At 35.0% G+C, this 17,093-nt stretch overlaps 1 protein-coding gene across 1 annotated transcript in view; it reads right to left on the bottom strand.

Moving 5' to 3' along the window:
* Window positions 1-15,693, bottom strand: part of Tmx3 (thioredoxin related transmembrane protein 3) — a 35,008-nt gene extending 19,315 nt beyond the window's left edge. The window contains exons 1-7 of the mRNA XM_005355842.2: window positions 15,508-15,693; window positions 14,601-14,655; window positions 11,528-11,567; window positions 9,790-9,913; window positions 4,589-4,634; window positions 3,279-3,359; window positions 505-604 (exon numbers count right to left, since the gene is read on the bottom strand). Coding sequence (XP_005355899.1) covers window positions 505-604; window positions 3,279-3,359; window positions 4,589-4,634; window positions 9,790-9,913; window positions 11,528-11,567; window positions 14,601-14,655; window positions 15,508-15,574 — 513 coding nt within the window. The 5' untranslated portion in view covers window positions 15,575-15,693. The remainder of the gene's footprint in view (window positions 1-504; window positions 605-3,278; window positions 3,360-4,588; window positions 4,635-9,789; window positions 9,914-11,527; window positions 11,568-14,600; window positions 14,656-15,507) is intronic.
* Window positions 15,694-17,093: the final 1,400 nt, after the last annotated feature.

Raw genomic sequence — 17,093 nt, forward strand, 5'->3', positions numbered from 1 at the left:
AACAAAATACACTGTTATGACCACAAACAATCACAAAGTGCTCCTACCCTCCCCGTCAAAGAGAACTGATAAATTATAACACAAAGTAGATTCAGGTTATTAACAGATTAACGATGATGGATAATGATGATGGTGATCATAGTACGCAAGGTATGCAGAAACACATAAACATTAAGGAAACTTAGGCACAGTGTTTTGTTTTACAAAGTTACCATTTCACTGCACTTTCCAGTCTTTCACTTAAAGTGTTTAAAAATGTTAAAATTAAATAATGAAGTTAGTTACATAAAAATTACTATGGCAGGGAATATTTTCTCAAACTTTTCACTTACCTTAATTTCATAATGGCAAATTTAGTAAGGGGGATTAAAGAAAGTATTTTCATTGTGAAAAATATTTAGATAAGCTAAAATATTTTGCTTTCAAGTTTTCATAAAATCATAACTGTACAGTAAAAAGAATTATAATATGTATGTTTATGTGGAAAAAAAGATAACTTCATACTTTCAAGGGTGATTCTCCACCAATATAAACAAAAAATACCCGATGCCTCTTCTGTACATGGTCGAACATTTGTTGACTTGGAAGTGGCCGAATCAGAGCTCTATTTGAAAAGAAAACAAATGGGTACGAACTAAAGACAGTGCACAATTCATTCCAATTATGTGATAGCTGATAATGTTTATAATGCTAGCAATGTTTTATCTGCACTTAAGTATATCCCAAATCTACTCAAGTAAAATTTCAGTCTATGGTGCTTATGTAGTACATTGTCATGCTTTATGTAGTACCCAGAATTAAATCTGGCAGTTTCAAATATATTTCTTTAGAAAAACATCAATAATATTTCTGATTAGTAAGACACAATGAGTATTCATTTACAGACCTTGACTAAAAGCAAGACAATTCACCTGAAAAAATTTTCCTTTTCAAAAGCATATTTTAAAGAAACAGATTATGAAACAGTATCCCAGGAGTCAACAAGAGCTAAAATTAGCCAGATGGTGGTAGTGCAAGCCTTTAATCCCAGAATTTGGGAGGCAGAGGTAGGTGGATCTATGTGAGTTCAAGGCCAATCTGATCTCCAGAGAGAGAGAGAGTTTCAGGACAGGCTCCAAAGTTACACAGAGAAACCTTGTCTCAAAAAACAAAACAAAATAAAAAGAATTAAAATTTATATAATATGATTCAATCTAAATGTTATATACTTCTTAAGTACCCTATGGAGGTCAAAGACCCAAGCTTTCAATTTATATTATTATTAGTTATTTTCAGAAAAATAAAATGTAGCAATAGTTATACAATAATACAAAGAGAAAATATTTCTCTGGAATTTATCATAGACATTTAAAAAAAGGAATACATCAATACTAAAGAGTATTATAAAACATATCACTTATAAAATACAGTTAAGAAATGAGTAAATGCTTTTTTCTTTTAAATATGGTATATACTTACAGTACTCAAAACTTACAAAATGAACAGAACCTATTTTGCAAAGGCAAACACTTTCCAAACACAAAGCTCTTAAGGTCATTGCATAACTCTCCCTAGCTTCTGCTTCAATCCTTCATAATTAACCAGTAAGTGATGCAACATTAGAACTGAGTCACGAAATCTCCCCTACTCCAGAGGCACCCTCACATCAGGAGAATTCCTTTTTAGAGTTAAAAAAATTAACATAACTGCAAAACATAAAGCTACCTGAAGTCATGGGGGTTTCAAGTGCATCTCACTAGTACTCATCTCCAACAAAACCATTTCAAAATTTATTCACAAAGTAAACGAAGAGAAATATGCAATCACAACGAGAAAATACAATGGAAATTACACATATAAGCATCACAAACTTTAACATAAATTATTCTTAGTTCTGTGCATTTATACAGATATTTTGAGGCATCATTTTATACAACAAACTATCATGTTTTAACTTAAAGCTATTTATAATTTATCTTGTCAAGCTAATATGAAAGTGCCTAGAACTTGAAAGGCAATATAGATTAATCTTGACAAATGTTCTTCAAAAGAGAAACACATAAATATAATTATAAACACTGATATTCTCTATACCTTAGCAAGATATAGACTGTTTTTTTTTTGTTTTTTTTTGTTTTTTTTTTTAAGAATCACATTTAAATTAGTAAGAATTGCTTGTGAAAGGATCTACTTCCTGACCAGCAATAGGTCAAATATTTGGCATTCAATGCAAATGGCTCACTGGGTTCTAACTATATCATCTGATAAACACATACTGTCAGATCACTTTGCAGATGGCATAAAAAATGTGATGGTAAAAAAAAATTAATTTAGGTGAATCTAAAAAGTATTTTCAGAACCACAAACTAAGGATAGAATCCCAAGACTATCAGAATAAGAACATTCTGGGCTTCTCTTAAGATTCTGAAATTAGAGAAAAAGAAATAAAAGTTGATATAAGGCATTACTACATAAGAAAAATATATTTAAAAGTTAAGATTGAAAAAATTGTTAGAGTAATCCTTCCAATTTCATTTCCCATGTTTCCAATTACCCTTAGCAACTATGGTCTGATAGTACTAAATACAAGCTTTCACAGGAAACAGTCCATAAATTAAATTGTGCACTGCTCTGAGTATTATGAAACCCTACTCTATACTATTTTCCCTCAAAGGTACATAGATAGAAAGCCAGTGAATCTTCTCTTTGATCAGTGTATGCATGGTGTATACAAGACCTGCCCATTAGCAATTTTACAGCCTTTTGAGTCACCAGACTGACTTATGAAGGAACTACACGAGTTAAGTGTAAGTAATTCTTACTTTGTTTAACGAAGGACCCAAAGTACAGAAGTTAGTGATACTGGAAATACAGATACTAAAGAAAGGAATTCAAGTGCTTCTTTACAAGATATTTTGAGAGAAAGAAATAGAGCACGTTCATACGGTCTGGTACTAGGCACAACTTCAAGCATCCCTTGAGGGTGGTGTCGGGGTTAGCTTAGGATGTCTTTTATAAATAAAAAAGACTGTTATAATAAAAAATTTAAAAATGTATTAAAATTCACTAGAGGAAAAAATGGTTCTCTTAAACATAAAATGGCCTTAAACACAAAATTAACATATATTACAAAATATGATACATCTTTACAGAATTTCACTGTATATGCTATAAAACCTTAGGTTGTTTCATACATGTATACAGCACATTTTATATCTAAAATATGTATTCCAATGTGGTCTACTAAAATATATTTTCTTTAAATATTAAATTCACATATTAAAGGTTTTTCAACTTACCCAGACACTCTGTGAGCAAACTCAATTATATCATCTTTAGTCCGTGGTCCTCTGTAATTATATGCCAAGTCCCCCTTCAATCTTAAAATAAAAATTGGAAATTAACTTTCTTCATTTTTAATCTCAATCATAATTTACTGAAATATAAACTTAAAATGCACAAAATGCCAAATAAGGGGAAACTTTACAAGAAGCACACTTGTGTAAAACAGTATGCAACTGTCTTCTGATAAACAGCACCTTAAGATGCATACGAATATACTTCACTCACACAAGAGGAATACATTTTACTCTGTGGTATTTAGTTTTAGTATGCACTGTCTAAAAAAAGTGAGTAATTTGCACATTTACAGTAAAGGGCTTAAGTCAGAGTAGTTTTAATTAGACTCTCGATCAAGCGGTAAAAAAAAAAGGACGAGGAACTAGAGTGGTAGCAAAGCTCATTTTCACCAATATAAAACAAATTACTTGATAAATTCTCCAATATTCATCATAAATCAGACATAAAAATGGCTTTCCTAAAACATAGATTATCTTCCAAGAAATCTGTTAATAAATAAATTTATATCTAATCAACTGTACAGGAAAAAAAACAACTAATAAGCAAAACAGAACTCCTAATAACAAAGAGAAAAGATCATTAACACACACTGTAACATTTTCAAAAACAAAGGGAAAATATCAATAAAAAACCCCAGAATAATATACTTACTTAAAATTGTAAAATCTTAGGTTTTAAAGTGTTGGGGGAAGCTAGCTTACTTATAAATATAACTTTGAAAAGAAAGCTTAGCTACTCATAATGCCAAAATAAGGTCAATGAAAATAGCAAAATGTAGCAAAATCATTATAAAACAATTCCCTTTAGAATCACCATATCATTTTTCCAGCTTAAATTCTCTATGAGACTTGATAAATACTCATCTATTAAAATTAACATCTATCAATTTTCCTTTTCTTGATTTCTTTTTTTTCTGATGAAGTAAGTCTCTTTAAATATACAAGAATGAAATCTGTCTCATGTGATTAGCAGATGCAAAGCAGAATATATAATGTGGTCCTTCAGGAGACCTTTCATAATTTATGAATGTATACTTCGTTCTGTAAATGTATAATATACAGCAAGCACTCAGAATACAGTTACTCACTTAGCTGTACACCTCACACACATATAGAGCCTCTCACCTTTGATCACACACTTGGTTTAAAAACACAAACCTACAACCTCCAAAGAAAGAACTAGAATAAATAAATTGTAAAAAGAGTAAACTATTTAAAACATACACATAAATATAGAACACTCAACTTACAGCTTAATTGTTGGATAACCTCGAACTCCAAATTCTGAAGCAATGCCTTGATAAGGAAAAGAATAAATATTTCTAAGTTCTGTTTAAACAGAGAAAACTAGGTAACATGAGCATTTTACTTTAAAAAAAAAAGTGCATTCACATAAACCCAAGTGAATGTTTTTAAGTATTAAAATCTTAGAAAAAAACATGAAAATTTATTATAATTAGTTAATAATCTCACATATGAACTTCAGAAAATACTTTGACAAGATAAAAAAGTGACTATCAAAACAATGATTACATCGGAGAGCTGGCTCAGAGGTTTGGAGTGCCACCTGCAGTGCCCGAGGTTAGCGTCCCAGGTAAGTCTCTGTGTGTGTGAATGTGTCTGTCTCTGTCTGTGCTATGTATGAATGTCTCTGTGTGTGTGTGGATGACGTGTGCATGCATAATTAATCAGAAAAAAACAATGATTACTCTTTGCCCTTCTCCCTCTTGTCTTATCTTCTTTCCCTCTTATGGTCCCTCTCCTAGTTTCATGATCTATACTTCTCATAAACACACACACACACACACACACACACACACACATTAAAATTCTAAAGACTCATGAGATGAAGTGTGCAGAAGGATTTTTAAATGAAGACAAACATAGGAAAATTTCTAGCACACAGTCTAGCACACAGAACTCCACAACTGAAGATCTAGTTCCTGACCCCTGATCTTGAACTCATTACTAAGTGATATCTAATTGCACATCACAGTATACATGCTAATATATACTGAGGTGGAATATTGTAACTGGCTTTAAAATCCTTTAAATGTAGCTCAGAATAATTCTGTGTGAGGAAAAACTTGTCCAATCTCAGATAAAACACAACTTTTGAACACTTGGAATATTGTTTGAGTGAAAATATCATGTAGGAGGCAAGAGTGAAATAGAAACTCAGTCTGATAGACTTGCTTTTCTTCTAACATTAAAGAAAAATGATTCACATACAAACTTGTTATTAATCCCTTCATAGAAGATTCTGGGCCTAACTTGGCCCCTAATTTTGACATTTGAGATTATTTTTTTCACTTTGTTTATTTACCTTCTGTTAATATCTATGAACTGAAAAGGGAGGTAGAGTTAGCTAAAAATATACTATTTTTTTCATACTTCCTGTCACCATATGACCAACATGAAAAGGGCACAAATAATGACTCTTAGGAAAGTAAAGCTTTTTTTAAATTTACATATGGACATAGGAGGAAGAACCGGGATGTGTAGGAACCTTTCTTTAATCTAGAGAAGTCAGAGATATGGTGCTGCTAAAAATTCAAAAAATACATGGAAAACAACTTGTATAGCACAAACAACAACAACAAAACCAAACCAAAAAAACAAAAAACAAAAAACAAAAACAAAAAAAGAAAAAACAAACAGAAATAGCTGGTCTAAAATGTCAATAATACAAGTTTGAAAAGCCATCAATTACAGTCACAGATTAAAAAGAATTTGTGATCTAGAAAGGAAATTTTCAAAACTAATCCTTTAACAAGAACAAAAAATAGGAATGGTGCTGGTCAAATACCAATGAAAGCTTATTCATGCAAGTGATGCAGAGGACCAAGCAGAGAGTAAGCAGAGTTTTAGGTGCTCCAGAATAGAAATAAACTCACTATGATAGGGGAAACTATATGATTTAACTTCCAAATGAAAAATATTCTTAGTATTCATCCCTGGAAGAAAGGATCTCTGTGCAGATTTTATAAAATTTGGTTGACTAATTATCAATTAAAATGGCATCAAAAATATTTGGTGCAATTTCAACACAGAAAAATAAACCACACTATTTAAAAATTCCTGTTCAAAAGTCCTATCCATTGGGATTTGTTTTATTGAGCCTGATGACATTTGTTTCTGCCACAATTACACAGCTGAGAGTAAGCTACTGTCAAAACAATCTTAGACAATTTTTCTATACTTGACTGTTTGGAATGGTCCTCTCTGAAATCAAACCCAAACTATGTAACTACATATCAAAATATTCTACTTTATAGTTCCTCAACTTAAACATTTTTTTACCTGAACTATAACTAAACTTTTTGGCTTTATATATCCCAAGGAAGTGTTTTACCATTGAGGAACATTTCTAGCCCTTATTTTGGTTATTTTTTCTAATCTCAGAACTCCTTTAATAGAGTCACTTAATGAATACAAAATTTAAATATCAAGGGATCAGATACTACAAGCTTTGAGTTAATGTAAATATCACGGAGGCACCACAGTTTATCTTTACGATATTTCCAGTTTAAATGCATTGTATAAATTATATGTATGTGTTTTCCCAGTAACTTCTTAATATAGCTATTCTATTTTCCACTAAATGATTCAAGTGATCAATGAATCTGCCATTTCTCCAGACTTTTTTGCACTTAATAATTTATTTCTCCTTCTCTCTCTAATAGGCTATAAGTATTTCCTGGCAAAGTGAAACTTGTGAGCTTTTCAATAGTCTCTAAAGAATGGAATGTGAGTTCATAAATAGATAGAAAATGTGTGATGAGTAAATATGCATGGCTGCGGACATAATCAAGATGTAACTAGTCACAGTTGGTAATCACTGAATGTAAAAACTTCTTTAACATTATTTTCCTTTTAGATTTGTTTGTTTTATTTTATTTTTTAAGTATTTTGCCTTCACGTATGAATGTGCACAATATATCACAACATGGATGCTTTCCTGTACCATATGTGTACAATGCTTTCAGGGATAGAAGGATGCTGTCAGAGTCTCTGAAGCTGGAGTTCAGGATGGTTGTAAGTCACATACGAGTGCTGGGAACAAAATCCAGGTCATCTGCAACTGTAGCAAGCATTCTCAACCAGAGCCATCTCTACAACTCCTTCTTCTAATACAGTTAAAAACTAATTCAAATACACTAGCCCAAACATTCTCCCTCTCCTCAACAGTAGTCTGTCAGTTCTCTTATCTCATTTAGGAATTCCAGCTCTAACAACTCAACTACATTCTTGATCACTGATTCATTAACATCAGTAATCTGAAAAATTGCAAACTTAGGCTAGCTGACATCGTGAACATAAACAAAGAAACTAAACAATATGCTTTCCCATACAGCAGTGGAGATATACAGCTCAGCAAGTACTGGTGTGGGAGGTCTTTCTGTTTATGTGTTGCTTTTATTGGTTAATGAATAAAGAAACTGGCTCAGCCTGATAGGGCTGAATTTAGGTAGGCTGGGAAAACTAAACTGAATGCTGGGATAAAGGAGGCAGAGTCAAGGAGAAGCCATGTAGCCCCTGAAGGAGATAAGCACTGGGAACTTTACCTGGTAAGCCACAGCCACATGGCAATACACAGATTACTAGAAATGGGTCAAATTAGGATGTAAGAGTTAGCCAATAAGAAGCTAGAGCTAATGGACCAAGCAGTGATTTAAATAATATAGTTTCTGTGTGATTATTTCAGGACTGAGCAACCAGGAACCAACAAGCGGCCTCATTTTTAACAAAGTATACTAAGGATTACAATAGCAATCTATCCCATCTGTAACTTCAGCCTTGCAAATGACTACCAGCATTTTTCTACCATATTTTACTACCATATATTTACTACCATAAATACTACCAGCATTTACTACCATATTTTCACAGTTCTGCTGTTTTCATTCAATTCTGAGCTCCTAGCTTCCTACACAGAATAAATATGAAAGCTCACATAGATAATCTTCATGTATGTATTATTATTCTCTTTGATCTTATAAGTTTCAGCCCAAAACATTTTTATCAAGTCATTTGCTTTCCCTCTATTGTAATCTCTCCCAATTGACGAATGATAAAATGTATAACACTTTCTCACCTGGGAAACTCTTAACAATATGGTACCTTCTGTATGTACTAGCCATTGCACCAAGGGGGTTTAAGTATGAAGCATTATACAATTGTCTCCACCTTTAAGATTATTAGTCCCTTACAGATTCAATAACTAAAACTTGGTTAAGTAGCCTACCTAAAGCCACAAAGTAGGGAATAAGAGTTAAAATTAAAAAAACATGGGTCTGTCTTGAAGTAAAGTACAACCTAGAACATATACTTAGCTTTCCAAAAAAAGAAAAAAAGCACAGTAAGTAGCAGGATATGTTGATTCATATTTGTAATCCTAGTACTTGGGAGACTGAGAAGGGATACTGATATGAGTCTAAGGATTTCATAGAAAGTTCTAAGCCAGTCTTTAGACAGGGAAAGATCTTGTACCATTTTTGTAAGACTATAAGTCTTTAAAACTATATTGTGCTATATTGCCACATAGCATACTTCTACTTTCAGAAGTAAAAGACAAGGAAACCAATCTTATTGAATATGAAGGATTTAGCATATGCCCCATCATTCAAACTTCAAAACAGCCAGTAAAAGAAATAACACAACTAAATGTTTACCAATAAAGCCAAAGTTTAGGGCCTTTAGAAGAATTCCCACTACCGCAAACAAAAGCATTATTATTTTCTCTGAAGCTATACTCTTTCCAAATTGATAGGACATCCCATACTTCCATAAACTTAACTTCTTCTTTTATTATTTTCCTTAAGACACTTGCTAGTAAAGATTTTCTGAATTGGTAGATAGCAAACATTTTAGGTTATGGGGATATGTAGTTCTGTCACAATTCAGTTTTGATAATGGAGCATGAAAATAGTCTAGATAACAATACACAAATGACTGTAGCAATAGTTCAATAATTCTATTTACAAAACTAAGCAGCAGAGCAAATTTGGCCTATGAGGTGCCATGTACTTGTCTCAGCATCATTCAGTTCTCTGTACCAACTCACTAATTTCATTTTAAACTTTCAGTACCTTTCTAATCTTCATTTATATTTTTTCTAACTCAACTCATCTTGTAAATACCTAGTTTTTTCCATATTATGCTTCCTCAGCTTATACTTACAAATTCAACTTTTCTGTAGTTGCCTCCTATAAAATTATCAATGTAGACTCAACTAGGAGCAAACAATGACTTGCATATCTATGCTATGCTTAAGAATAGCACATACAGTGTATTAAATTTTTAATGGTAATTTTGTTTAACTCTAAGTATATAGTCTTAACTTATTAAGATAACTTTCCATGATAAAGCATCTCCTCTACTTACCCTGAATGCTATAATTAAAATATTTCCATTAATAGAATAACAGAATAATTAACTATGAGCTTACTAGAGTAGGAAGTAGCATCCATTTTTCCAACTTTAACTGGAGAACCAATGCTTTTCATTTCAAGTCCAACTTCATTCCAAATTGGTTCCAGTTTTTTACAATGGCCACACCAGGGTGCATAAAACTACACAAAAAGAAAAAAAAATACACTAAAACCTTGTACCACTATGAAGCTCAACCTTAATATTCAAAGAATTTACTTAAGAAATCTAATTACTAATCTGTTTCAGACAAGATAGTTTTTTAAGTTGCAATATAACAAAATAAAAAAAAAAACGCATGAATCTAGATCGCTTACCTCTTAGGGCATACCTCAAAACTAATATTTTAATTGACTATCGATACCTATTTAGAACAGAATCATGATTGATTCAAAATCTTTAATTCTGTGCAAACGTGTTTATGTTCTACATAAGATAAAACTACTAAATAAACATGCATGCACCATACCACATTCAACCTGTGTTCATGGAAAACATCTGTTTCTAGTACAAAAAATTAACACAGAGGTAGATACATTTGCTGAGTTCTACTGTTTTCACTGGCAGGATTTTGCATGATCATTGAGAGATTTGACACAGGGACAAGTCAGTTTGAAAGGCAACCACTGCCCTTCACATTTCAGAATCAAACAATTTAATTAGGTATTCTATTTATATGGTATTAACACAATATTTATGTATTTTCATTAAATGAGACTTATTTTTCAAGGTGATTCCATGGAAATGTTTAAACATAAATAAAAGGAGGAAGACTTAAGCAGCAGATTCTCAGGCTCTATTTTCCACTCCCAACAATCATTAATTCTGCTCTCTTGTTCCACTTTGTGGGCTATACTTTTTTCCCACTGATACATGTTAAAGCAAACACTCCAACTTAATTTTGCTCAGTATTGGGATGAAGCATGTTTGGCATTACTGTATATTATTATAACTCAATCTCTTAAAAAATGAAGAAACAAGGGTAAAGTCTATACTGAAATCATAAAGTAATCTCCTTAAGATATAATCTACAATTTCATTGTAAGAAATGGCCCCAACTTCTTCAAAAAATGGGACCTTACTCCCAGAATTTGATCAAAAATAAATTCCTTTGCCAGAATCTTGAAAGTAGGGGTAGGAATATAGCTGAGAGGGTAAAGAGCTGCCATGCATGTCGTTGTCGTCCTTGTCTTCTTCTTCTTCTTTTTTTTTTTCGAGACAGGGTTTCTCTATAGTTTTGGAGCCTGTCCTGGAACTAGCTCTTGTAGACCTGGCTGGCCTTGAACTCTGCCTCCCGAGTGCTGGGATTAAAAGCACGTGCCACCACCGCCCAGCTTTTGCCATGCATTTCTAAGGACCAGAATTTGGAGCACCAAAACACAAGTACAACCCAGGTGGGTACATGCAACTAAGAACATATCATGGTCCATAAGAGAAAGAGATGGGGAATCCCCAGAGCAAGACACTTAACTAAAACAGAGAAAATTTTGATTTCCATCAGGGATCAGTGAGAGAGCCTGCTTCACATTATACAAGGTGTTCAGCAACTGAAGAAGACACAGTGTTCTTCCAGCCTTATACACCATAAACATTTGCATGCATAAGTGAATGCACACATTTAGAAATACCCACGCATACATGCACAAACACCACACACACATACATATGAGGGAAATGAAAGTAGCAATATCTGAGAAAACAAATTGGTCTTCCTACATAAAAGAAATCAAAAATGATACTTAAATTTACATACTTACATCAACAAGCCAAATGTCATCTTTTCGATTATCTTTAAATCTAAAAACAAAAGGAAAAATAAATCTGATTTTATATTTATGTTCACAAACAATATCCATACAATAGTATTTATTACAATAACTAGTATAATTTACAAATGTGCAACTTAAGAATATTGAACTGATCAATAAAAGAACACAGAACAAATTTTCTAAGTTTCATATAAAAATTTTACTCAGTAACTACTAAATCTTTTCCTACCCAGCAAGCACTTTAAGAATTAAAATTGAAAACTGTCTAAAGAACTGAAAAAAAAACTCCAACAAAAGAAAGGAGAATATGGGTAAAAATCACAAATGTAGTCTGTTTCCTTTGATATTCCACTTGAGGAACGGGCTTCTCTATTCTGAACAAGTACTGCTTTTCACTTTTCTTGTCTTTATTACATTAACAATACAGCAAAAGTATTTACATTATGCTTTGTTAGGTGTTACAAAAAAAAACCCTATGGATGAACTAAAATACACAGATGTGTACAGATATATGCAAATAAGCTATTATATATATAATGTACTTAAGCATCCAGACTTTGCTATCTACAGAAAATCCTGGAACTAATCTCCATGAGTACTGAGGGATGACGATGTGTTTCCTAAGCTCTTCTTTTCTGTATTCCATATTAAATTTATCCAAGAAATTTAATGCAGTGGCCTAAGGATATTCATAGAAAACTCTGTTAACAAGATAGGTCTCTGGTTTGTATTAAGAGTGTGGATTTTAGGAGTTCCATCATTTCCTGGTAAAGAATGTTGTTCTCATAAAATATCCGTGAAATGCAGCAAATCCAGAATTGCTGTAATGGGATCAAAGGTCTGAGATTCATATTTTAGGCTATAATAAACTTGTAAAATGCCATCAGCTAAGTTAGGATTGTCCTTTAACTGTGAATCTTAACACTCACTTAGTCCTGTGGGTTAGTGTGACACTCCCGAATAATTCAACTGAGTATAGGCTAATCCAAAACTCCAGGACCAGCCACCATGAGATGCATCGCTCCTAGACAACCTCAACAGGAAGCAAATATGGCACCCATGACCTAGACAGAGTGGGTCAAGTCAGCACAAAGCACGGGGATGACTAAACAAACTCTGTGACATCACTGGAAGTCAGGTCCCAAGGAATATTACAGACAACACAAAGGGTGCAGCATATTCCATCTAGCGAGAATGTTATGAATTTGGGCTTCAGCAATCTCCTTCTGGGGTATCTTTAACTTTCACTGGAATATGAGAAATGAGACTTCTTTCTTTCATATGGTTTTGGTGCTTTTTCACAATAAATTCCATGCTCAGTCTAGGATCATGTCTCAATTTTGTGGATCTGAGTGGTAACATCTGCTGGCACTACAACAAGATATAATTTACTTTTCTCATTTAGCCAACAAGCAAGGTTCTCTATCATTAACATTTCCCAATGGAAGAGTCTTTCAGGTTAGCATTCATATAAGCAGCAAAATGATTACTAGAAGTGAGACTCTTCTCAGGCAGAGTTACTATTTATTATTAAAAGAGAGTGAAAAGGTGGTTGATAGTGACATGCCCCACAAGGCACCATTGATTTAAAAAAAGCTACTTTCTTGATATCAAAGAGTTTTCCTCAAAAACCATTTTTTATAAACAATCTTCAAACATACCCACAAGGCCCATTGCTATGACTAGGACCCATGAGATGTTCATACGTCTTGCCAATCCATTAGAGTATCTTTTTTTCCCTACTATATGAAATGTAGTACCATTAGAGTACCTTTATTCAAATGATCACATTACTCTCACTAAAGCAATTCAATCATACAGTCAGGTGCCAAGGTGGTTGATGGAGACAAAGAACAAAATTGAAATTAACCGTCTGCCAAAATTGTTCAGTTGGTAAGAGGGTTTGCTGTGTAAGGAGGACCTGGGTTTAAATTCTAGTACACACAAAAAAGCCTTTACCATGCCTGTAATTTCAGTACACTGAGGTTGAAACAGGAAGAGTTTCTGGGGCTTGCTAGATACTGGCTAGCACCAGGTTCAGTGAGAAAGATCCTGTCTCGAAGACGTAAGACGTAAAGCAGTAAAGCAGGACTTCTAGTGATTGTCTGTCCTTTATACATGCATGCAAAGGTTGTGCTCACACATGTGCACACACACCACAAACTACAAACACCTACACAAATTCATGCCACACCCACACCCACACACACACACCTGGAAGTAACAAGTCCTGATTGATGTACAGTTAACAGTGAAAGATATGAGGGATTAAAAAAAAATGGTAACTCCTTGGATGGGTGTCGTTTGTTCCTGTTATGAAACAGTACCATACAAACATCAGGCAGATGTGGCACAAACAGAGATATCCATCTCACTGATGAGAAGCACAGAAGTCTTAAAGACTTCTGCCTCTTGCTAAGTGGGAAAGTGACCAAGCTAAAGACCTCAGCAAAAACATTTTAGTAGTAAAGTATATAAAAAAGGTGAAGATGCCAATAATGACCCAACAAATAGGCTGGGAGTGCTGGTATATTTATGAGCTTGGTTGGTATGGGAGGCCTGAGTCCTTGACTACAGGTCCCTCCAGAGACTGGTTATACATCAAATTTGGTGTGAGGAAAGGCACCCATGTGGCTTGCCAGGGAAAAGATTATTATCCCCTGCAGTCAAGGCAGAAAGACTGACCTTGAATTTTGCAATAAAGTTAGACTTCTCACCTCCTGTGTGAGCAAGATCTTGCAAATAAACCTGTTATACTACAGATTAAACCACGAATCCCAGCTCTCACTCTGTATGACTAAATTAAAAGAAAGAAGCAATATAGAAATATTGGTTGGATTGTCACTTTATAACTTAGCAAAAACTTGCTGGTGCACTCCTCAATTTTGCATGTAAATGGAACTTAAAACAACTAAAACAAAATTGGCAATATGTTAACATCAGTCACCACTGCACCTGTTATTTAAAAAATGAGATTCCTGTGCAGAAGTTTGCACGGCCATCTGAGTTAGATGATGTTAAATAGTATATAATAGTATTTTACACATATATGTATACTCACGATTCATTTAGATCTTCTACAAATCCTTTACAGACAGCCAGGTCAAGTAAAATAACTGGAAAGGGCAAAATATAGAAGATAAATGATTTATCACTTTGTTTTTACCTTAAGTCTAAATTGCCTATAAAATGTTAGTTTTATTTAATTCAATTTATTTATTACTATTTACCAAAAAGCTCACCATTACAAGGTATTAAGTGACACAAAAGCAAAAGTAGTTCATTCACTCATTAATATTTACAATGCATTCACTCATATTGCAAAAGGCAAGCACTACGTAGGTAAGTACACATAATACATAGTTGCATATTTCCACTCTCGCTTCATTTTTTCTTCTCGCTAACCTAATTTTCTGGCCTAGAGATAAAAATAATTTTCTTTTTCTCTAGTAGCATTTATCCCCTTGGTACAAAGTCCAACTGCAATTCCCTAAAATAGGTAGAACGTGACAAAACTGGGATCCAGTTATAGCACTTATTACAGGGCAATGCCTGGCTCACACGGAGATCGAAATTGGTGGCTAAGTCGGGTGAACCACAGAGAACCCAAATATTCCATGCTGACACCTTAAAAGACACTGGGTCTCTCTTCACGACACAATCTTCTTGGCTATCTGTCCAAAATCTGTCCTTAGGCATCATCCCGTTTTTAGACTCAGAACCTATGCCAAGTTGGGGCTCAACATCCTCAGTCTCATCAGTGGAGTCAAGGAAACTTCCTGTTTGCACAGTAGGTAGTGCTGTACCCTCTGGGCATCTTAAGGCAGAGAGTTCCGCTGAGGAAGCCACGGCCCACTGACGTCCTGTCCTAGGTTCCCCGCGGCGCAGCCCCAACCCAGCTCGGCCCCAACCCAGCTCGGCTCCATCCCCAGCACAACCTCCCACCGCTCGCTCCTCTCGCTCCTCACCGGCAGCGAAGAGCCGGGAGGTCGCCCAGCTCCTCAGCCCCGTAGGCCTGGCCATGGATTGCGACATGGATCCCGCGACGTGCGCGAGCAGAGACTCAGAAACGCAGGGGAAAGCCGCCAGACTGGGGAAAGAGAAGTGAGGACGACCCGGCAGGCAGGATCGCTTCGAGCCGGCAGGGGCGGGGCGGGGCGGGGCGGGGCGCGGTAGCCTTCCTCAGGCCCCCAGTAGCCCGGCGGTGGGAGCATCTGAGCATGCGCGGGTTGCGACGCATGCGCCAGAGCAGTACGCATGCGCATTGGGATTCCCACGGTGCCTTCGCGCGCTCAGATCTCTGAAGAGCGTGGGAATATGTGCGCGGTTCTTCCTGGACAGAGCGAGTTTGCCATAGGACTCTTATAGAAGTGCGCGTGTGGCATTTTGAATTTAGTGGAGGTGAGGTCGGATCCGAGATGCACTGCGAGCTTGAGTTTTGTCACACGTTTTAAACTTGCCACTAAAGTCCGGTGAATGCGATAGTACACAAATAGGTGGGAGATCGTGCTTTAAAATAAGGCTGGATTGCTGAGCTCTGACACCTTCTCTGTAAAAAACTATTTAGAATATTATAAATTTGCTCATTACTATTCCATTATAGATGGGAGAACTATCAACAGTTAGTTAATGGGTGCTTGGATGGGGTGTGTGACATTTTTTTAAGTAGTAGGTTGCTGTGCTGAAACTCAGTGGAACACACACACACACCTAAAGGACACGCAGGTCTTCAAGAAGAGTTTCAGGGGGGCGATGGAAGTCGTCAGAGTTACCCAAGTTCATCATAAACACATAAACAGAATAAAAATAAGAGAATTGCATCTTCTGAAACTTGGAAAAAGGGAAGTTAATCATAACATCTTGGTTATGTTTTTTTTACTGTTTCCCGATTATTTATGGACTGAATCTTTAGCATAAAATGTTTGTGTTGCAGCCTGCATACAACTCAATGATTTTTTAAAAAGTACACTTTTTTTAATAAGTCGGTGCCTGTGGCAGTCATTACATCTGAGTTAAATGAGATTTTTAAAATAGGAATGAGATACCAGAGGATTTAGAATTTATGTCATGGAAACAGAGCAAGCATGCAAAGGCAGAGGAGTAGAAGTAGAAATTATTGAGACAGGCAGGGTAAGCCCTTGCTTGTAATTCAGTGCCCAAGAGGCTGAGCAAGGAAGACTACTATGAATTCAAAGTCATGAATACATGAGCTGCACTGTAAGACCCTGTTACGAAAACTAAGAAACAAATACATACAACCCCCTAAAACAATGAGTCAAGTTTTATGAATTTATAGGATGTATATCATAAATGTTGAGCAAGGGAAATCAAATGAAAGATGGTGCTTGGTCTGTTATTTTCACAATCTCAGAAATAACCAAGACCTTAACTTAATGATTTCTGCACTATAACGAGGACCAGAGTTGAGATACCACCATCCATCAAGTAACAAGCTCTGTGTTCCCTGTAACCACACACCCCACACACACAAAAGCTCATTTTTAAGAAAGTTAATCAAGAGTGTTCAGGGGTGCAGATAAATATTATGTTGGTC

Source organism: Microtus ochrogaster, chromosome 18 (assembly GCF_000317375.1).
Source record: "Microtus ochrogaster isolate Prairie Vole_2 chromosome 18, MicOch1.0, whole genome shotgun sequence".
NCBI classification, from domain to species: domain Eukaryota; kingdom Metazoa; phylum Chordata; class Mammalia; order Rodentia; family Cricetidae; genus Microtus; species Microtus ochrogaster.